This window comes from Panthera pardus, unplaced genomic scaffold (assembly GCF_024362965.1).
Source record: "Panthera pardus isolate Hobbes unplaced genomic scaffold, ASM2436296v1 HiC_scaffold_8, whole genome shotgun sequence".
In the NCBI taxonomy this organism is placed as follows: Eukaryota; Metazoa; Chordata; class Mammalia; order Carnivora; family Felidae; genus Panthera; species Panthera pardus.
The window spans coordinates 126,353,737-126,376,753 of NW_026527013.1; the positions used below are offsets into that span (position 1 = coordinate 126,353,737).

A 23,017-nucleotide genomic window follows, 5' to 3' on the forward strand; every position below is an offset into this window, starting at 1 on the left:
TCAATAATGAGCACAAATTCAGCAATAAATGCTTTGTAAAGAAGAACTCAATATATGTTGCCCTGTTTCTTACTGAAACAAAACAAAAACATGCTTCCAGCATAGAGATGCAGTGAGGACCCTGGAGATCTGGTGGTGAAGAGACATTCCTGCTCTCCCAGAGTTGCCAGTCTGGCGAGGAGACAGACCAGGAATGAGCATTGCGAGTGCAAGGGGCCAGAGAGATGGCCTTGGCAGAGTCTTCATAGGACAAGCCGCTTGGATCCCCTTCAGAGACGTAATCTGAGTTTCATCCAGCTCAGTTCTCTGAGGGGATCAATGTGTAGTGAGGGACAAAGACAAGCAATCCAAACAAACAAACAAAAAGCCAAGTGGCAAGTGTTTCACCAAATGCCTTCTGACCCCCTAGTGCTGTGAGTGACGATACTTGTGGGGTTGCCCCTGGGAGCCCGAGGGCAGGTTCATCTAGACTGGCTCAACCAGAGCACCACTTTCTTCCACAGTTCAGGTGCATAAATGCCAACATAGAAAAGAGAATCTAGATACCAGGCCTGATCTTTTTCCTCCAGAAGAAAATGGATGTAAGGATTCAAAGACATTTGGAAAAGCTCATTTTTTTCTTGTCATTATGATAGGCAAATGGGCAAATTGTTAGCAATGTGCAAATGAAGATAATTGCTATCTCTCCCCGGTAACCTTTCACTGTTGGCAAAGTACTGCTTAAGGCATCGTTTCTAAAGTATGAGGACCACTCTTCTGTCCCCTGAAAAATTAAAACTCAGAATACAGATGCAACTGTAATTGGGGGTTGGAGAGAGAACTTGGGAATAGATGGTGAGCTGGTTATAAAACTTTGCTGGTTGGAAGCCATACTGGTGTTTATGACTCGGCTAGAGCAATCTTCTGAGGCATGGCCAGATTCTCCATCAACAATGAGGGGCTTGGTTCTGAAGTGCTCATTTGATCCTGAAATTTTTATGGTTAACTCCTTCCAGTTTCTCATTACTTTCTCCCTCTGGTTATAGTGTCCCCCTTATTACCACTTCAAATTCCCTCCAGGGTCTATTTAACATCCTCATGAGTGGGTTACTGAGGAGGCCCTCACATCGGCTTGCAAGATATAAGCCCTCAGCATGGGAGCTTAGAATCTGAAGAACCATGGATACGTATATTGGATTTCTTTACTCAAGAACTTGGAAAATTCCAAGGACATTATGGCATGGTGTCGTAGTAGGCTACAAGAACAGAGAGGCTGACCGTCTGCAACATCATCAGAGCACATAGGAACACAAATCTATGGTAGTTCACGGAACACTTTTGTCTAGAATGATTTAAGTGTTCCTCCAAACCAGAGCCAGCCCAAAGTCTTCAGACAAGAGGAGAGGCTTGGTAACTACTGATCTTCAGTGGAAGATATTTAAATATATAGTAGATCATGGTCTCCGTTGTTATTTTCTATTTAAAATGCATTTGGACTCTAGAGTGTTTGTGGGTGTGAATGCTAGCTTTGCCATTTACTAGTTGTGGGACTTTGGGCAAGGTACTTAAGCACTCCAAGCCTCACTTTCCTCATCTGCAAAATGGGGATCATAACAGCATTTGCGTGTGTGAGTATTGAACAAAATAGCACTTGGAATAGTGCTTTGCATATAGTAAGCATGGCATTAGTGTTAACAATTGACATACTTATTTTGGGTTGTTATGCCACCAACACATAGCTGGAAAAATTACAGTAATGACAACATCAGCCTCTAAAAATGTATGCTATTGTTTCCATGATCTTGAAAACGACCCTGAGAGGAAAGCATTATTTTTCCCTTTTACAGATGAGAAAACAGAGAAGAGAGGTTAAATATTGTAACCATGGTCGTTCTGCAAGCAGAGCTAATGGTGCTGAAGTCTCTGGGCTCCAACTCCTTTCCCACCATTGCCACACTGTTTTCTAAGAATGAAATAAGCCCAAAATTTTAACACAGGCAAAGAAATTTGACTTCTAAGGTTTCATTGAGGCTTAAGGGAATGGCAAGGGAAATTCACATGGAATGTGGATGGTTTAACGCAAAGGATCACATGGTCAGGGGAGAGAACTGACTCTGTACACCAGGGACCTACGCACCTGCAGTGAAACTCATGTACAAGCATAACAGCCAGCATGTGACTGATAGTGAAAGAGAAAGAAATAGTCGTTCAGTCAGTCATTGCTTTGTGCAATCATTCGTTCTATTCATTCATTCCACAAACACTTATTGTTTGTCTATGTTGTGTGACATATTACATACTAGAGATGTAATAGTGAATGAGACATAATCTTCTCAACAAGGGTGTTATAACCTGGGAGAGAAGATTGGAAATAAAATGTAATTAGAATACAATGTAGCAAGAGTTAAGTAATAATTATTATTCCTATTTTATAGATGAGGTAAATTAAGTCTTAGAGTGGATAAAGTTCAAAGTCATAGAGCCAATGAGTGGCACAATCCAGATTCAGTTCAGACCCTTTTGGCACAAAACCCATGCTTTTAATCCCCCTCTGGGGGACGTTAATAGGTATGCTAGACAAGAAAGTTGTTTTAAGTTAAAAAAGTTTGGGAAATCTGCGAACTAAATACTCCTCTGAGAGAGCCATGACACACATTAGTATTTTCAAGGCTTTCAGCCACTTTGTGGTAAGAAGTACTATGTAGAAAAGCATTTCCCAAACATTTAAATGTTTCAGCCAAAGCATAGCATTGTATTGTCTACGGTAGGGGAAAATGTAAACAAGATAGCGTACCGGGGATTCTCCAGAATTCAGTATAATTTCTCTTGACATTTTGGGAGTATTGGTGAATTGGACAAGACACATTCATTAATTGGGTCTTCTCAGGTTTTGTGATGTTAAAGAATTAAATTCTGGTACACTTAGGAGTGAAGGAAGTAAAGAGAAATAGTATTTTTAGGCACAAGTTTCTACCGTGAATAACTTTTAGTGATTGTGTTCTCTACTATCAATTATAGCAGCAGTAGATTTAAAAATTACAGAAAGTGCCTTTTGTTCACTTCACACTTTTGACAGCAGTGACAGGTTCCCACAAAGGAGAAAGCCCCTGGGAAGTGAAACGAAGATTTTAGGTGCATGTTTTTTATTGTCCAAGAGCAGGCATTATGCAGGGGTGGGGAGGTGTTGAGGGTGGGGGAAGATCACTGATCTATTCGGATCTTTTCTAAAAGTTCATTAGGACAGGCTTTTCCACACCTCTAAATTTAATTGTATAAGTTGATTCACAAATGGAGCCAGATTTGAGAGAAGCTGTCTCCAAGGATTTGACCACCCACTGGAGGCAGTGAGTACATAAATAACTGCCGAGTAAGGCAGACTAGTAGAGCCAAGAGAAAGGGGGGAAAAGTGCTTTGAGGTGACTTCAATTCAGTAAAAAGACAAAGGCAGGAAGCTCCTCTGTTTGTAAGGTTTTATCAAATAGTGTCATATCTGGCTTTTGGGTAGGATTTGCTCATCTATTATTGTACCTACATTCCGCTGTATCCTACAGTGGCTATTTTCCAATATGTAGGATAAGGCACACCAAAGCCCAATTTGATTTTCATGTTCTGACAATTCCCAGCTCTGAAGGGCATTTATGATTTCTAGATGTGTGGAAAGAATGAAGTCAGTTCATCCCACTTTCTTCTTCCAGGGACAAGAGGGAGGGAAGGAAGGAAGGGAGGAAGGGAAGAAGGAAGGGAGAGAGGGAGGGAGGAAGGGAGGAAGGAAAATGTAAAAGAAAAAAGCCACTATATTTAAATCCATTCCCTTTGATCACTGAATATCTCTTCCTCACACTCATTTTACCATTAGCTAAAAGTTCTTCTTTCCTATTAGTACCATCACTATATTTAATCATACTATCCACATCCTTTCCCCAAGACAACACCTTTTTAAACAGCATTATTTTAAATGGCACTCTTCCCATCCCAATATTTTTTCCCCCGACATTATTTTCATTGATTTTACCACCATCACCTCCAGCAGCATCAATGCGCACGTACAGAGGTTCTTTCTTCAATGCTGCCACGTCTGTGCCCAGGCATTGTCTATGCTGCATCTCTACACTTTATACCAACTCAGCCAGGCAGGGATTAACAGTTCTCATCCCACTTTAGAGATAAAAAGTCAAAGAGCCAGTGCTGGAATTGTCCAAGGCTTCACAACCAACACTTTTGTTTCATTTTGACTGTTTCTTCCCTAGCGTCTGTGTATGTGAGGAAGCTCTCCAGCGCTAGACTCTATGGGCTGTTCTTATTACAGGAAATTGTCCTACTGTTTAACCCCATGATTTCTAGCAAATCATTGGGTTAGTTAGATAGTGAGTGTGGTTCAGTCATTGGGTTGTTTTAGGCCAATTGTTTTGCAACATAATCCATTATTGTTGTTGTTGTTATTGTTGTTGTTTGACTATTATTCTGTTTGCATTCAGGTTGCTAGATAAGTCTTGCCCAAGGTTTCACAATTAATTTGTATTAGTTTTCTACTTTGCTTAAAGCAACACAAATTTACTATTTCATAGCGTGGAGGTCAGAAGTCTGAAATGAGTCTGAGGAAGTTAAAACCAGGTGTCAGCTGGGCTAACAGTCTGTAGTTTCCAGGGGGAATCTGTGGCCTCCGCAGTGTCTAATGGCTGCACCCCATACTTAGCTGATGGCCTCATCACTCTACTTCTGTTGTCATATTTTCTTCTCACATTCTGACCCTCCTCCCTCTCTCATATAAGGAAGGACCCTTTTAATTACATCAGGCTGATCCAGATAATCCAGGATAATTTTCCCTCATTTACAGGTCTTTAACTTAATCACACCTGCAAAGTCCCCTTTTCCATGTAATGTAACATTCACAGATTCTGGGGATTACGACGTGGACCTCTTTGGAGGGGGAGCATTGTTCTGTGCACTATAGTGTTCATTCAACACATACTTATTAAATGATTAATGAGTACAGTGAGTTGTGCTGGCCTTTGGGGAAATTGCAGGGAACAGCATGTGTCTGGGGAATAAAACAGCTAGGTTATCTGTTCTCATGGAGTTTATATCCTAGAGCAGATGTTAAACAATAATTTTACAATTATGTAGTGTAATGTACAATTGTTTGATTATAACTGTAATACATTCTGAAAGGAGGAGGTATGATGAAAGACAAGAAGTTTGGAGGGTCTGGCTTAAGTTAGGGCATCAGGAATAGCTTCTCAGAGGAAATGACTTGTGAACTGAGCTCTAAAGTGGGTGACTAATTAGATAAAGACGAGGGTCAAGAGTGGATATTGGGAGACCACTGATTAAAACCTTAATATTTAACATATCTTTCAGAACTGTTCGAATTCACTAGTCTTTCTTTTTCTTCCTTCCTTTCCTTTCTTTTCTTCCTTCCTTCCTTCCTTCCTTCCTTCCTTCCTTACCTCTCTCCTTCCTTTTCTTTCTTTCTTTCTTTCTTTCTTTCTTTCTTTCTTTCTTTCTTTCTCTTTCTGTCATTAACTTTTCTTTTTTTTTTTTTTTTTTTTTTTTTTTTTTAATTTTTTTTTTAACGTTTATTTATTTTTGAGACAGAGAGAGACAGAGCATGAACGGGGGAGGGGCAGAGAGAGAGGGAGACACAGAACTGGAAGCAGGCTCCAGGCTCTGAGCCATCAGCCCAGAGCCTGACGCGGGGCTCGAACTCACGGTCCGTGAGATCGTGACCTGAGCTGAAGTCGGACGCTCAACCGACTGAGCCACCCAGGCGCCCCTGTCATTAACTTTTCTTGAGCTTAGGGAAGAAAGAAGCATATGATGAAAAAAGAAATACTTATTTTTAAAAACTTTTTAAAGTAGGCAAAAAACACTTTCAAATCTTGAATACCATATAAGCATCTTTTTTAGGATCATTTCTTCTACCTATCAGAAAAGGAAATTAAAAAAAATTAATGTTTATTTACTTTTGAGAGAGAGAGAGAGAGAGAGAAAGAGAGAGAAAACACAAGTGGGGGAGGGGCAGAGAGAGAGGGAGACACAGAATCCGAAGCAGGCTCCAGGCTCCCAGCTGTCAGCACAGAGCCCAATGACGACAGGGGCAAGGCTGGGGCGGGGTGGGGGGGGGGGAAGCAGTGGAGGAGCTAGAATTCAGGAGCTTGAGATCATGACCTGAGCCAAAGTAGGACACAACCAACTGAGCCACCCAGGCACCCCTCAGAAAGGGTAATTTAAATTTTCATTATTTCTGCTATATTTTGAAGATTTTTAAGGTCTCTATGAGTTTAATGACTGCCAGATTAGTCTTTAAGCAAGTCTAAGTAGATAAATTCTCCAAGATTCCTAATATGGGCTTACACCAAAATGCAGCATGGAATCTCTATCAAGATACCGTGAAATGCCCAGAGAAATGATACAACAGTAGACCGTACATCCAAGCACAGCATCTAATGCTTTCCTCTGTTCTCTTAGAGTTTTAATCCTCTCAGTCTTCAGGGAGCAATTTAATTTAGTGGCCTCTGATATTTATAGTCTTTCTGTTTCTGCGATAATTTCTTATCTAATGACCTTCAAAGGGTTTTGTAGAGGCAAAAGACATAAGAGATAGTTGGAATCTCATTTAATTTTCACTTTGTTAATTATGAGAAAAGGATCAGTATTTCCTCCTACAATTTTGGTTCTTTGATCTTCTTTTTCTGTAAACTAATTGTTTGTGGACTTTTCTAGACTTTTTTTCTTTTCAATTTTATATAAGCTCTTTGAATTATGGAAAAATAACTTTGTGTGGCATATTACAAAAACATGTTCCAGTTTACCATTTTTTTAACTTTGTGTATGGCAGGTTTTTTATTAGTCACATGTATTCATATTTCCTTTTGCAACTTTTGTGTCACAAATTACAAATAAAATTGCTTAGATTTTTCTTCTTTTATGGTTCCATTTTTAATGATTCAAACTTTAATTCATTTGGGATTTACTTTGCTATAAGAAATAAACATTGAGCTTAAATTTTATTTCCAAATGGCTGGTCTTTAGTTCCATTGAGTGAATAAACTAGTGTTGTACCACTGATCTGAATGTTATTTTTATCAAAAACAAGAATGTGTTTGAGTTTATTTTTAGGCAGTATATTCTGTTCCTCTTTAGGCTGACTCTTCCACATCTAGAAGGCCATATTCCCCTGTCATTTATCTCATTGTTCAAAATCTCCTGAGATGTTTAAATAGGAATTTTAAAAACATTGCCAAATAACTCCACAACCGACAATTTGCTTGAATATTGATCTCTCCTCTGTAAAATTAGGATAATAAAATAAGCTTGCAACTGTGTGGAAGGACTTTAGATGCTATATGACAAGTGCCTAGGCCAGCTTTTGTTATGTGTGTCGCTACTTAAATTGTGTTTGCCATTTCCTTTTATTTTTCAGCCCCTAATGTGTGTCTGTCACACAATGGGGGCTTAGTAAAGGTATATTGCAAGAATAGAAGAATGACTGTGTATGCCTAAAAACCTATCAATTTCACCCAAGTCCCTTTTGACCCTAGTACCATTTCTGATTTCAGTTGTCAAAGATATGATTGTCTTCTGGGCACAAATATGGGTTTATTAAGGAAGGTAGTCTGCAAAACTTTATTAACTCTTCCAGAGTATTGAGGTAGTACACACACAAGAATGCCCTGAAATTGTAGGTTACTCTTTCCCTGGAATATATGTTCCTTTCACAAGTAACATTTGATTGTCTAATAGTTTGCCAAGTCACAGTTAAAGATCAGCCATCACTCAAGAAGGAACTTTCTTTAACCTGAAACTGATGATCACAAAAAATGGCTTCTTTATTATTTAATATTTTGTTTTCCCCTAAGCTTGGACATGTGAGAAAACACTCATATTATACAAAGTTATGATGGAGAACAGAGGAAGAGCAAATATAAGCTGGAGAGGTTGGCCAGACAACCAAATAGGAAGAGAACCTTAGTTATTTCTATTTAGTTTAGGCTTTGAGATATTAATTTGCTAGAATTGTCCATGACAGTAGCCATGGAGGCTCCAATGTAGTGATGATGACAGAGGAAATAATTTTTTTCCCTTGTTTCCTTGTTTTTCCTTTTTTTCCTATTAAACTGAGAGTGCTGAATTTATTTTTAAATTCTGTAAACATACTCCTCCCCCCAAAAAGGCAAGTCATAATTATAATGTTGAGAGGATAAAGGCAGACTTTAGAGACTTGGGTCTTATAAAACAGAGATGGAGTAGAGAAATTTACCTAAATACACACACACACACACACACACCCCACCATATTGGACAAAATGGGACTCACTCAAAAAGTTTGGGGAAGATTAGATAACACATTTAGAAGCACAGTGTGAGTTCACAGAGCTAACTAAGCTCATCATTATGAACAGAAGGGCACTGTTGATTGTACCGAGTGAAATTTAGTGATTCATGAATCTTAGAAAATGTTCAACTTCCTATCCATTTGTAATCTTTCCTAAGCCTTATTACCTGAGATTTTCAATTAAAATAGACACCAGATGTTTTATTCTACACTTAATGTTTAAAAAATTAAAGTAAGTTCCTGGGATCAGCTTTATTTCTCAGTTGAACAACAAGAATTTGTCATGTGAAACTTTCTCATAAAAAGAGTGCAAACTTCCTCCTCCTCAAACCCTTTTATGTCAGCTTCATGGTAATTTGGGTCCCAAGGAAGCATGAATTCTCTGTCTATGCATACACCCCCACACACTCAGCATTGGAGAGCCCTGGTTCCAGCAGCAATCAGACTGATCCTGGAAAAGCCATTTCAAAGTCGGGATTGCTTTCCTAAGGCAATGGTTCTCCCTCACAGTGGTTTATTTTATTATTTTTTTAAATAATTTTTAACTTTTATTTATTTTTGAGAGAAAGAGTGTGTGGCTGCATGCCCATGTGGGGAAGGGACAGAGAGAGAGAGAGGGAGACAGAATCTGAAGCAGGCTCTGCACTATCAGTTGAAAACCCTACATGGGGCTTGAAGTCATGAACCGTGAGATCATGACCTGAGTCGAAGCTGGATAATCAACCTACTGAGCCACCCAGGTGCCCCTAAAATAATTTTTAAAATTGGTTTTAATATGGTGTCTGCATTAGAATCACCATTTGCGCAAGATGAGACAGGGAGATGAAGACAAATGAGAAATAACTCGGAAGTTTTTCGTGGCTCAAAGATGACATCATTGATAGATGTCATCATTGATAGACTTAAAAAAAAAGATCATAATTGTATTTCATGTTTAACCCCAAATAAACTTTATGTAGTGCTTATTTGAAACAATATTTTATTTTTACATTGGAGTATGTTTAAGGTATGTGTTAGCGTATTTACATTTTACTTATATTTATGAATTTTTGTATTTGAAATGTATTAAATACTCCGATTTACTGATTTCAAGTACTTAAAATATATTATGTGAAATAAATAGCAAAGTATCCTGAAATTTTACTCCATATCTGAATGACTCTTCAGTTTGGCATCAGCAGCCCTTCCTATCTGCCCCTTGTCTACATTTCCAGCCTCCCTCCCCCATCCCTCTCCCAGGGATAAATATGTCTATCTATGTTTCCTTTCCCAAATAGAGCTCGATCTGGCTACCTCTCTTCCTTTGCTTGAGACCCCTTGTCCTACCTGTGGTGTTTACATTGAACAAGCACAACTGGTAGAATAGAATCTTAAAGCAAATTTATTCTTGACTCCCCCTCCCACTGCCTCACAGAACTTTAAATGGGTTGAAGGCCCTGGGGAAATAAAGAGAATCTATCTCCACTAGAGCACACACTCTGAATATAATTCTCTTTTAATGTAGATCAAAGTGATGTGAAGTAGGTCTTGAGTATGCCTTTGAGATATCTGTGAATGTAGCATGTCCCTGCAGCTCAGGGGTGGTTAGGAAGGGCGTCTGCTGCATGATGTAGGGTGTGCCTTGAGGATCTCAGTGTTAGGGGACCTAGGAGCGAACAGCATAAAGCCGAGGAGGAGGCTCCACTCTTGACCCAATGGGTGCACTCTAACACTGATCTAACAAAGATGATTCAAGGTACACATGAAGGAACTACGTTCAATTTTCAGTGTCCAATTCCTGCTTATGAACACACACACATACACACACATACACATTCCAGCAGCAGGCAATGCCTTGTTTTGTATGCAAATGTAAAGGAGCATATAAATAATCCCCTCAAAGTAGGTAACACAAAACCATCTGGGTGGTCTTTACCATGCAGTCTGCGATTTTCTTCTTTCTGTTCCTTTCCTATCCTTGTCTTGTCCTCCTTTCCACCTCCCCTCACCTCCCCCACCCCCGCCCCAATCCTGGTGCCAGCTGAACACTATAGATTGTTTCTTGCTCAGTTAATCATGGATGGTGTTTGTCATTTTGAGAACACAGTAGATAAAGGTATGAGCCGTGGCTAAAGGATTGGCAAAAACTGGGCTTGGAATGTCAACTGCACTGTAGATGATGAATAGGCAGTTTGCTGAGATCCCTAAATGTGATTCCACTTTTACTTTTGATCCTACCAACATCAGACTCCATTGCTCTGCACTGCTAGGTTCTGCCATGCCAGCTCCTTGGAGCAGAAAGGCCTCCTTCTTCCCTCCACCCTGCAGCATGCATTTCACAGGGGCAATGGCTCCTGTCACTTCATTTGTATTTTACCAGAATCGGAAACACATGCAAAGCAGGTTACAAGCAGAGTCTTGCTTGTGAGGAATTACTGGCCCAGGAGCAGTGGTTCAATTAAAAGTAACTATACCCCAGGAGTAGCAGTGAGGCCTAGAGCACCATGGGGAAGAACTTGGGCTTTCAAGACAAACAGGCCCAGGGCTGAATCCTGTCACTTATTAGCTGTGTAATCTGTGTAATTATTGTCACTTATTAGCTGTGTAATCTGTTAATTTCTCCTGGTCTCAATTTCCTTATCTGTAAAATAGACCCCTACCCCGCAAGAGCACTGTTGAATGAGATCACACGCGTCAAGGTCAGTGCTGATGGATTATCCAGATACCAGGCATGTGCCTTGCACAATGGAGACAGCAAAGACGGGCAAGATGCAGAACTGCCACCTCCACACGCTTACATCTGAGTGAAGAAATCTATGTAAACTTCATATTTTAATATCTCTGGGCCTTCCTTTCCTCCTCTATAACATGCAGACAACAATAATACCTACTCATAAGATTAAATGATTAATATATGCAAAGCATGTAGGGCAATATTGGCACGTTGTAGTATTTGAAAAGGAATTTAGGATGACGGTGGAGAACAGAGTTAAATTTTGTGGAGAGGGTTAGGAATCATTCTACAGAGAAGTTGACAGAGACATGAGCTTGCAGGACGGGCCTGGTCAGCTGAGTGGAAGGGATGATTGAGAACAAGGGTGCAGAGGTAGGAAGGTTAAGGTGAGCACAAGAGAGAGCCAGTCACTCCATCTTGACTGCAGCAGGGGGTCCACAAGGATAATAGTGGAAGTCCAGGAAGGCTTTTGGAGAATTCTGAAATGCTAGGTGAAAATGTGTACCTAATTGTGTAGGCAATACTGAGATCATAAGCTGGGGGAAATAATATGATCAGAGATAGGCTCTGGGAAAATTACTGTGTCCATGAAGTAAGGGAAAGCAGAATTTCCGTCAGGGGTGCAAACGAGAAGCTAGTGGCACTTTGTTTATTCATTCAACAAATATTTCTTTGTTATGTGTGAGGCACCATCCTAGGTGTTGGGCTTACTGTGGGGAGCAAGGTGGAGTCTGTCCATGTGGAGGTTATATCCTAGTGGGAGAGATGGATAGACAGGCAATCACCCGGGTATATCATTTAAAACAAGGCAGGTTCAGTGGAGGGACCTACAAGAGCTTTGACAAGAGGGGTATGTAAAATGAGTCAGGGATGGACTCCCTGAAGAAGCAACATATAAGGTGAGATTTGAGGGATGGGAAGTCCATCAAGGTGAAAGATGAGGGAGAAGGAGAAAATGCTTCCCACGTAAAGTCATTGAGTTGGAGTGACAAGATCAAATTTATCTCATAGAAAGGCCTTTCTGGCCTTGGTGTGGAAAATTTTTTGGAAAGCAGGCAAGAGCAGAATTTGGTTGGACTAACTAAAAGCTAGAGCAGGAATGACATCCAAGGATGATTGTGAGACACCTTCACGCAGGAATACCATTACACACCCAAAACACGATGAACCTTGCAAACAAAAGAAGCCAGACACAGAAGAACATACTCTATGATTCCATTTATATGACATTGACGAACAGAACTTTATATGAATGAACTAATATGTGGTGAGAGATTTTAGAACAGTGGCTACTTTGGGGGTGAGTATTGACTGGGAGAGTCGTGATGGAGGCTTCTGGCAGCAGGCTGGAAATCATTTGCATCTTTAGTAGGTAGGTAATTCTACCCACTAATTCACACCTGCTTTGTAGGTGTAATTTGTGTGCCAAGGAAATGAAAAGAAGGACTGATATACACCATTAAAAATACACACTCAGAGTGTAATGTTAAGGAGGAAAAATTATATATATAACATTATCATAACTCTGAAAAAATCAATATAATAATATTATTTATTTACAAATTAAAAGGTAAACATACAACATTTTGATATTGGTTATTTCTGGTGGTGGGATTTCAGCTGATTGATGTGAAGAGACACCCCAAGAAGGATTTTCAGAAACGTAGCCAATTGTCAAGAGACTAAACCAACCACTGTCAGCAGGACAGGGATATGAATCCCAGTTCTAGTCTTTCCTAAGGGAGTGAGCTTCAGCAAATTACATAACCTCTTCAGCCTGGTTTCTGCAACTTTATAAAAGGGGTCATAATCAATACTGGTGCCTCTATCCCAGAACTGTTTGGGGGACTAAATAAAGTGAAGTGTAAACACAGTGCTACGTAGTGTAGTGAGTCCTCAGTAAATATTGCTATTAAAGAAATCTTGCAGGCAGAAGAGAGTGGAGCTGCCCACATTTGCATGGACTGCCCCTCTTCTCCAGGGCGCCTGTGGGGACGGGGATTTGAGGAGGACGGCAAAGTCCAGAACAGCGACTATGGAAACATCAAGCTGACCCAGGAGCATGCCCTGCTGGGGTGCAAGCTGAGCAGTTCTGGGGTGAAATACCCCCCACTCCATCTCAGCCAGCAAGGATGCTTAAAACACTCCCGAGTCAGGAATTGCAAAGGGTGTTGATGGGAAGACAAGGAAATGGTATTTCGAGGATAAACTCCATGGAGTACGAAAATAAAGAATGTCATTTTACATGGGATAGTTTAAAGTTGAACATTTTGTGACTATGTATAACTGTGGGTGTGATGTATATATAATGTGATGTTATTTAAGGAAATGACAAAAAACCCTTATCATTTGCCTTTGTACATAGAGACACGTTTCTCTGTGCATTATCCAATAGTGAATATTATGATACAATATTTACATGCTATTTGAATTCATGAAAAAAGATTTTTTTAATTAAAAGTGCCTATCTCTTCTAGAAACCAGTGGACTCCAAAGCTTCTCAGGTGGAATTAAGGGAAATTTAATTGGCACATAGTCAATGACTGAGGAAGCACGTCATGGACACATGCTCCAGGTATTTGAATCTCTATCTTCCCTCTCAAGGAGACAAGCTTATGATAGTTAGGCAGCAACATCAGGTTCACTGGTTCAGGCCACAAAATATTAAACTGACTTTATTTCCTTGAGAATAAAAAGGAAATCACATACAAAACAGAAACCTACTGTGTAATACACAGAAAAACTACATTTCTGGGACAGGGGGCATAGAATTTTCTTTTATTTTATCATTTAATTTTATTTTTACAGGCAGCTTCTGAAAAATCAATACTTTGAGGTGGAACTGGATTTAATATTATGCTCTCATTCAGAATGTGAGCTGAGAATTGTGTCAACATTTGCAGCCCTGTCCGCCTGCATTTCAATTGAAAATTGTCCAACATGATATAACACACATGGGGGTTCTGAAGAGCTATCTCTGAATAATAATGATATTGATAATAATTATATTGGCTACCGCTTTTATCAACACTTTTTAATGTAGCAGGTATTGTGCTGAGCATTTTGGATGTATTAGCTCAACTGTTTCCCACAACAAACCTATGAGGGAGGTATTTTAGGCATTTTATTATACCCATGTTATGTGTGAGGACAATTAAGCTCAGACTAGGGTGACCAATGGCTCAGGTTTTCCCAGGATATGAGACTTCAGTGCTTAGCCCGGGAAAGTCCTGGGCAAACTGGATGAGTTGGTCTCTGTGAAAGTGATCTGCTTGATTTTTTAAATAGCAGAGATTTAAGGTCTCCTCTTCTTGGCTGGTTAGATTTCCCACCTACTGCCAGCTGAGCTCTAGATTACAGTCTATGATAGTTAAGTAGCCAAAACATTCTTTGGCAGCATGGGGTGAGGGTCTAGGTTGAAACTGGGGAATATTATTTCACACGATGTAATTGGAAATGTCGTCTTGTCTCTCTCTGTCCCCCAACCGTTGAGCCAGTGAAGCTGAACCTCCCTTTACAACATGTCCAAAGGGCTTGCAGGTTACTGTAATCTGACATTCAAAGTGAAAACCCACTTACCTTGGGAAGTGGGTAGAGATGACACAATGGTTGGCCAGGGTCCTGCTTACAAAACTTCAGGGTGTGACACACCACATCAGCATTCATATCTGTGCTAAGCCTGGAGGGAAATGGGACAAAACAAAGGCTATTTAAGATCTCTCAGGCATTTAGGAAATAGAACCTATTTCAAAGGAAGGTAAATCCCCAGAATGGATTCTAGCATGGTCTTTGAGTCCAGCCTGAAGTAGCTGCCAGATCAAAACGATTTCCTGCCACGTTGCTCTCTTTTCTGTTTGAAGTAAGGTCCTGGGGGTGGGAAGAGGGCATGGACAGCACTGAGCTGTGGTCATCCTCTCACATGGGCACTGTGATTCTTTTCAGGAGAAGCCACAAATAAAATTGGGAAAAGAAAAATGGATAGGCATATAATTTGATGGAAGGAATATTTTAAAGTTTGCTAGGTCTTATAGCAAAAAATCATTTATAATAAAGCCTTAACACCTAAAATTATTTTCTTAGGCATAATCCAAATCATCTGTTTCCCTTTATTTTATTTAAAAATTTTTTAATATTTATTTATTTTTGAGAGAGAGAGAGAGACAGAGACAGAGTATGAGTGGGGGAGGGGCAGAGAGGGAGAGGGAGACACAGAATTTGAAGCAGGCTCCAGGTTCTGAGTTGTCAGCACAGCTCGAACCCATGAGCTGTAAGATCATGACCTGAGCCGCAGTCGGACGCTTAACTGACTGAGCCATCAGGTGCCCCAATCATCTGTTTCCCTTTAAAATAAATATATTTCTAGGGGTTCCTGGGTGGTTCAGTCAGTTAAGCATCTGACTTTGGTAATGTTGTGATCTCACAGTTCGTGGGTTTGAGCCCTGTGTTGGGAATCTCTGCTGTCAGCACGGAGCCCTCTTGGGATCTTCTATTTCCCTCTCTCTCTGCCCCTCCCTTGCTTATATGGGTGTGCTCTCTCTTTCTCTCTCTGCAAAATGGATAAATATTTAAAAAAATAATAAATTAAATATATTTCTTTACCTTATGGGAGAAAATACAATATGTTTGACTTTCCACACCCCAGGATGGTGTAAGGAAAGTGCTCTTTAAACATTTTGGTTTATGTCTAGTTTGAAGGTGCTAACACAAACCTTCCATATGCATTTAATACCTGGCACTCCCAAAATTCTTCTTACCAAGAAGAATGAGTACAATGTGCTGCTTCAAATGAAGGAACAAACAGAGTATGGATTTTTAGTAACTTTTCCCAGTAAATCATTGATTCAAACCCAACCCAACCAACCAAAACAACAAAAAGAATCCATAAACATACGTTGGTCATACCTAGAGACTAATCTCAGAAAAACAGTTCTTGATTTTAGAAGATACTTTTTGGGATTTCTTCCCAGCTCACATGATCATTTAACTGACCCCCTTCTTCCACAGGGGTAGGTTCCTAGCAACTATGTTGTACTTACTCCCTATGTCTTGGCCAGTTGATTGGACCTCATTTGATGACTGTTCAAGTAGGATCAGTCAGATTCTCTCCTATGGAAATTTGGAATTGGTATTAACAACTTCAAACTCATTCTGAGCTGTTCCCAGAATAACAGGAGCTATAGTAACTTGGGACTGTAATGTCATTTTCTGCCACATGGACTGAGAAGTTGGAAAGCTAATCTGTAGGATAGGATTCAGGGGTCAGAACCCAGTGTGTGCAGTGAGAAAGCCTGGGGAGAATGTGCCCCTGTATTCCTGGTGGCTTCCAAGTCCTGCTTCCATCCCTGTCTGAAGCCTGGTAAGATGGCTTCCCAAGCTTTTGTGAGTACCTGAGTTAAGAGGGAAAAAGAGAGTCATCTGTCTGGCTCCACGGTTCCTTGGTGAGAGGTAGAGGGGAAGGTAACTTAAAATATAAAAGGAGTTCACATCTTCTAAGTTGTGGGGCAAGCTGTATGTAGCAGATAAAGTTCATTAGCAAACTAATGTCTACCAAGGGTCAGTAAATCAGGAGAGGTGGCTGTTTTCACATATCTTTTCTCAACTTAATGGTTCATTTATTTAACTGATGACTGCTGTCTTTATGGGGGTTTGATATTTAGTGGACTCAAGAGGGTGATAAATAGGCTCTGCTTAACCTTTTTTTCCCTTTAAACCCTATAGCCGTCCCATCTGTGGTAATCCAGGACCACTAACTAATCATATGATATCCAAGACGTATTCTCTTTCTCTGCAAATAGAGCACAATTTCAAGTAAGTGAACTTGAATATGGGAGTGGAAATGAAAACCCCACAGACAGTGAGGTGGTCTCTACATTGAGGAATAGGAGAGGGGAACAGGCATATGGTGTTCTTCCCAGGGTCCTCTAAGATCAGATCTTTGTCATCAAAAGACTGAAAGTGAGAAGCATTCCTTTGGACAAGAATAGAAAATGCTGAGCCTCATAAATACAGACAAGTGTAAGACCATTAGAATGTGCAAGATGTAAGGAAGTGGCAAAATAGCACATGTGCTCTTTACCAATTGTGGGATAGAAAGCCTAGGCAACACATAAGATGTGAAATCCCTAGGAAATCTCCAAATTCAGAATATCCATTCCCACTCAACATTGTTTTCTTTTTCCCATAGTAGCAAAAAGACCAAAATGGTCACTTTTTAATTTACTTCCTTTTACTACCCTTACAGGTACAGAGGTGTGCAGGAATGAGGCATGTGGTGGGGGACTGGGGAGGAGGGAAGAGGCTTCAACACATTTGGCGGAGCTAATTAACAAGTCTAATTAAGATCATGGTAGAATGAAGTCAATGATGATGATCATCACCATAAATCAAAAGAAGGGAGCAAGGTCAGGGTTAATAGACAGAGTAACAGCCTATGGCAGGGAGTGAGGACAGGGACTTCCACACATGAAAGCTCTCAAATTTAGACCTTGACATCACTTTCAAAGAAAGTTTATATATTAACATATAGTCACAGAGATATATTCACAGCATTGAAAGAAGATCTTCCTTATGCAACTTAATACTTTTATCCCATTTCTGGACCACACGCACAGTGTACTATGAATTTATTCACTTCTATAAATCTTGTACGGTAGTCCCTCTCTTGCCTGTGGTTCTGCCTTCCATGGTTTCAGTAACTAGTAGTCAGCCATCGTCTGAAAGCAGATGATTCTTCTTCTAACATATCGTCAGAAGGTCAATAGCCACCTAACTTACCTCACAATGCCTATATCATTCATCTTCCTTTATCTCATCACGTGGGCATTTTATCATCTCTCATCATCACAAGAAGAAGGGTGAGTACAGTGCAATAAGATATTTAAGAGAGAGAGAGAGAGAGATACCACATTCACATAGCTTTTATTACAGTGTATTGTTTTGTTTTATTTTATTATTGTTGCTAATATTTTCCTGTGCTTAATTTATAAATTAAACTATATCACAAGTATGTATGTATAGGAAAAATAGTATATATAGTTCAGTACTATCTGGTTTCAGGCAACTAGTTGGGGGGTCTTGGAATTTGCCCCCTCTGGATAATGGGGGACTGCTGTAATTATCTTGTGAAATGGCACTGATATTGCTTTGTGTTTGGGTGTCTAAAAACACATTAATTACATCTAAGGTGTACTATGTTATAAATTCTGTTTCACATTTTCTTCTAAAAAATGTTAGTAGTTTAGGCCCCCCATGATCTCTGAGACCTCCTAGTTTAGAATACAAGAGTTTATGATTTAGAGGAAAGTAGAAGTAAATCCCAGGAAGTAAGGTGAGATGAACAGAAGATAAGGATCAGGCTTGCTATGGCAACCAATGGCACAATGGAGGTCAAGACCAGGCAGAGGAAGACCCAGCACATGGCTAAGACTTAGCACTGGCTAGGATTGGCCTCTCCTGGAAGCAGCCCCTCCCTGTATGATCCAGGTTCTTGGGGGAATGCCTGAGTGCTCAGGTGACTCACTTCCCAACAACATCCTGTGGCTTGCCCATGGGTAGGAAATGTAATTGCTGAATAATTAGTCCATGAATCATTGATAATTGACTGGTGTGAAATAATGAGGAGGGATGCCTTCTGGGTTAGAAAACACATTTAATACTGGAAGCCTGAAATTGAGGTAAAACTAAACCATAAGATTGTCATTTTCAGCACTTATAACAACCCCAAACTGTATGTGATTGATTAAAAGAAGTTGTAATAAGAGCACACCATAAGAGGAGAAATGTCTATCAGCAAACACCTAACACAGGTACTGGAAAATTCCTTGCAAACAAAACTAATGGTAGACAGAACCATGAAGGGGGATCATTTATTATATCTGTCTTTCTTCAAATGGCCCACCCCTACTACTGAGAATTAGTTGTCTCGTGACTTTGAATCATCACAAAGGAAAAAAATGTCACCCTTCCCCACCACCTACTCAGAGAGTGGCCCTCTGTTTTGGTGACTTGCTGGGCCCATTCTTCTTTAACACCTTGTGTTAATTTGCTGTTATTTGAGGTGGGACTGTTGTTTGTACAGTTCAAATCTGTAGTACCTAGGACAGTGTCTTGTCTGTCCTCTCTCATCTTTGTCTTAAATGTCTCTTACACTTGCCACTCTGGCCAACTACAGAAGAGCAATGGGTTTCTTAATCAACCCAGGCAATGGCCCTTTCACTGCCAGCATGCTTGGTAGCTAATCTCTGGCTCCCCCTTTTGGATATCTGCATGCACTCTCCTCTTTAGCTTCTATGACTTTTTTCCATGTACCTCTCTGGTTCCATGATCTAGGCCCAACAGAACCTCCCCGCCAAGCTGACATTTCTGCCAGAGCACCAAACTCATAATAGGTATATAGGCAGACTCAATAAATAGGCTAAAAAGTTTTTCTTTTCCTGTTTTAATATGTTCAACCAATTTCTTTGGAGCTATCTAGTCATATCATCTGCAGTGATAATTTTGTTCTTTTAAAATAATTAGTTCAACAAACATTTATTGAAGGACCTCAATATATATTGAAGGCTCAAATATAGCACCAAGCCCTGAAGATACAAAGCCCTCTCCTTCTCCTCCTTCCCTCCCTTCCTTCCTTCTTTCCACATACTCAGTATTTTGCTAAGTATCTGGAGATACAGAGATGAATGAAACGCATCTCAGAAGGTTTTCAATCTAGTTAGCAACTCAGAAAAAGTAAATGGAGAATTAAATTACAAACAGATGTGGTAAGTGCTGTGCTAGGGGTTTGCACCGGATACCAGGAATGTGTGTGTGTGTGTATGTGTGTGTGCACATGCACGTGTGCATGCGTGTGTGTGTGTGTGTGTGTTGATGGTGGTGGGAATATCATCTGTCTTATCCCACCCTAAGGGCTAAGGTCAGGCAAGCTTCCAGAGGAAGTGACCTTGGAACTGAGGTCTAAAGAAGTAGAATTTGTCTGGGGTAGAGGTTTTGAATGAATCAAGCATGGGGGAACGTCTTATGCAAAGGTCCTGAGGCAAAAACCTCTTGGTGTGTATGAGGAGTTACAAGTGGTTTGGAATGTGGTGTGCTGTGGAACAGCCAGGGGTAGTCTGAAGATGTCCTCAAGGACTGATTTATAAATAGCCTTGTGTATGTGGCTAAGGAATCCTGCAAATAGTGTGAAGACTGAAGAATTTTGTTAGTGCCATATTAGTTTGGCATTTAAAATATATTTGGCCAGCTAGAATGTGGATTATTGACTTGTGCCAATGGGCAAGTCTGGAGTCCAGTTAGGAGGCAGTAACAGGAATAGAAGTATGACCTAAAAAGAAATGGTCCCTGCCTTCCCAACACTTGCACTCAGCGGCTCATGAGAAATCATTTACCATAATAGCGTGAAATACATATTAATAGAGGCAGGTGCACAGCATGACCAAACACTTTGGACTTTATGATTTTAAGCTCCTTTTTTCTTTAAAATTCTGCAACTCTAGGCTACCTAGTTGTGGGGAATGGTGCCTCTGAGCCTATCTGTTTTGAGGCTAATGGCATATAAAAGAGGAACCACATAAGAATGTTCATTGTAACACTGTTCACAAGACAGAAAACCAATAAACAACTTAAAAACCCATCAATGGGAGAGTGAAGGAATAGATTCTTGTAGAGACACAATGGAATATTCTATACAGGCAGAGTGAGTGAATTATAGCAATGACACAACATTATGGATGAATCTTAGACATATAAACTCAAGTTGTAGGTCCCATAGACATGTAAACCCAAGTGGTAGGTCCCCTAGACATAGGAACTCAAGTGGTTAGTCCCAAAAGATTACATACAATGTGATACTGTCTTCATAAATTTAAGAAATGATTAAAACAAGGTATATTTTAAAGAAATATACATAAGTACATTAAAATTCTAATTATTTTATGTAATTATATATTACCATTAATTATAATTATTAATCATCAATACCTCAATTCATTGATATTTAATTAAGATTAATTTTCCATATTACATATTGATACATATTTCTTATATATTATTATACATAAATATACATAAATTTAACATATTAACATAACTCTGTGTGTGTGTGTGTGTGTGTGTGTAAACTATAGAAAAAAGAAAACAAGAGAAAGATGAGCATGGGATTTATTACTTGGGTAGAAAAAAGCATGAGAATGAATGAAAGAGGGACTGGGTGGTTAGAGTAAGTTATAACCTAGGTCCTAGATTTAGTTTTGGGTGGTAGGTTTAGATGCTAGTTACATTATTCAAAATAACTAAGTAACTAACTAAATAAAAAATATAAGAAAGTCATGTATGGATTCTTGTTGAGAAAATGTTATGAACAAGACGGGATAGGATTTATCTCATCCAGTGCCCTTGAGCTCAAAAAAGAAAGACAGAGAAGAGAAAGAGGGAAGCAGACATGTGATAACGGCACACGCAGGGGATCCTGAGAGGCAAGGGCTGGGGCTAGGGAAGTAGGGAGGGGCCAGGAAACCCATGAGGGAGGACAGAGGAGAAGAAGCTAAGATGATGTGGCCTTGGAACCCAGTTGGGATTGAAGGGAAAGACTAGTACACTTTGGGGAGCTCAGGGTAAGGGGCCAAATGCCTGGGTCTGGACAGTAGGATCTAGTCACTTGTTAGTAAAATTTCTTCTGGAAGGCTCTTGAGGAGAAATAAAATCAGATTCCATACTGTAATTCAAGGGGAGCCTTTGCCTCGAATGATAGTAGACCTGAGTCAGGTCTGAATGTTCCACTATTAACAAGAACAGGAACACAGCTCAAGTCCTTGTTCAGTGAGTACATCCTGCTGGCAGAGGAGTCAGCTGCCTCTCAGCTTTCCTGTTTCACCCATGTCCCAGCAACTGAGTAAGGTCAATGTGCCGGCATACTCACAGTTTTATGATGTCTGGTCCAAACATTTCTATCACTAAATAGCAGGTTGTCTTCAAGAACAGCTTTTCTAAAAAAAAAAAAAATAAAGAAGGGGAAATAGATTATTTTCATAATCATCTTTACTAAGGATTGATGATAGATGATTAATTTATCATTGATTCCAGTGATTAATTATAAGGGTTTGAGGGAAATGTTACAGTTAATGTATTCATTATTTCAGGTTTATGTGAATGCTACTTTGTTTACAGTACATGACAAAGATTACCAGTTTATTACAGTTAAATTTGGGGGTTTTATTTTCTTTTGTACAGCAAGGAATGTCTGAATGTTGGTGAAGATCTCCTTTGTTGAAATAAAAGAAACAGGATTCACGTTAAAGTAAATAATTTAAAATATAGCTTTGCTAAAAATACTCTTTTCTGGTGTTCATTTGGAAAAAAAGATTTCACTTTGCCTATTTAGTTTTTGCTGTTAGTATTCCAGAGATAAAAAGAGATGGTCAAAATGTCCCTGCACTGCCATCTTCACCAGAGATCACACACACACACACACACACACACACACACACACACACACACACACACTAACAAAGCAATCTCCTTCCTCTCCATTGTGAGAGTACAGGGATGCTTTGTGAATTGATCAGTTTGCACAATGAAGCCTGTTTATTCTCTGGTCCTGTTTTTCCAGTTTGTAAGTCCACTGTGGAGCCTTGGGAATTAGGACCTTAGCACAATTAGGACACATGGGCTGTTCTGGGAAGAGATGGGAGTCTGTCTCTGATGAGAATTTATCTCGTCATGCTCATCTCAAACTGCACTACCCACACCTTGCTTGGAGGGTAGGGTAGTAAAAGAATAGGATAAGTATGGGAAACACTGTCTGGTACTTCATTTTTACTCACTAGTAAATAATGTAAATATTATTGTTACATTACAATAGATCTATTCATAGGACCTTTTTTCCTACAATAAAGCAATGACTTCAAACACGTTGCGTTTGAAGTAGGAACTTAAAATTATATCCCCACATTGACTTTACAGAAGTGAAAAGAACCATGGGGGAATACTATGACATT

At 39.7% G+C, this 23,017-nt stretch overlaps 1 protein-coding gene across 3 annotated transcripts in view; it reads right to left on the reverse strand.

Moving 5' to 3' along the window:
- AOAH (acyloxyacyl hydrolase) overlaps positions 1-23,017 on the reverse strand; it is a 167,747-nt gene that overhangs the window by 111,703 nt on the left and 33,027 nt on the right. For all 3 annotated transcript variants that reach the window (XM_019418121.2, XM_019418122.2, XM_019418120.2), the window contains exons 4-5: positions 21,940-22,006; positions 14,607-14,706 (exon numbers count right to left, since the gene is read on the reverse strand). In XM_019418121.2, the coding sequence (XP_019273666.2) occupies positions 14,607-14,706; positions 21,940-22,006 (167 nt within the window). The remainder of the gene's footprint in view (positions 1-14,606; positions 14,707-21,939; positions 22,007-23,017) is intronic.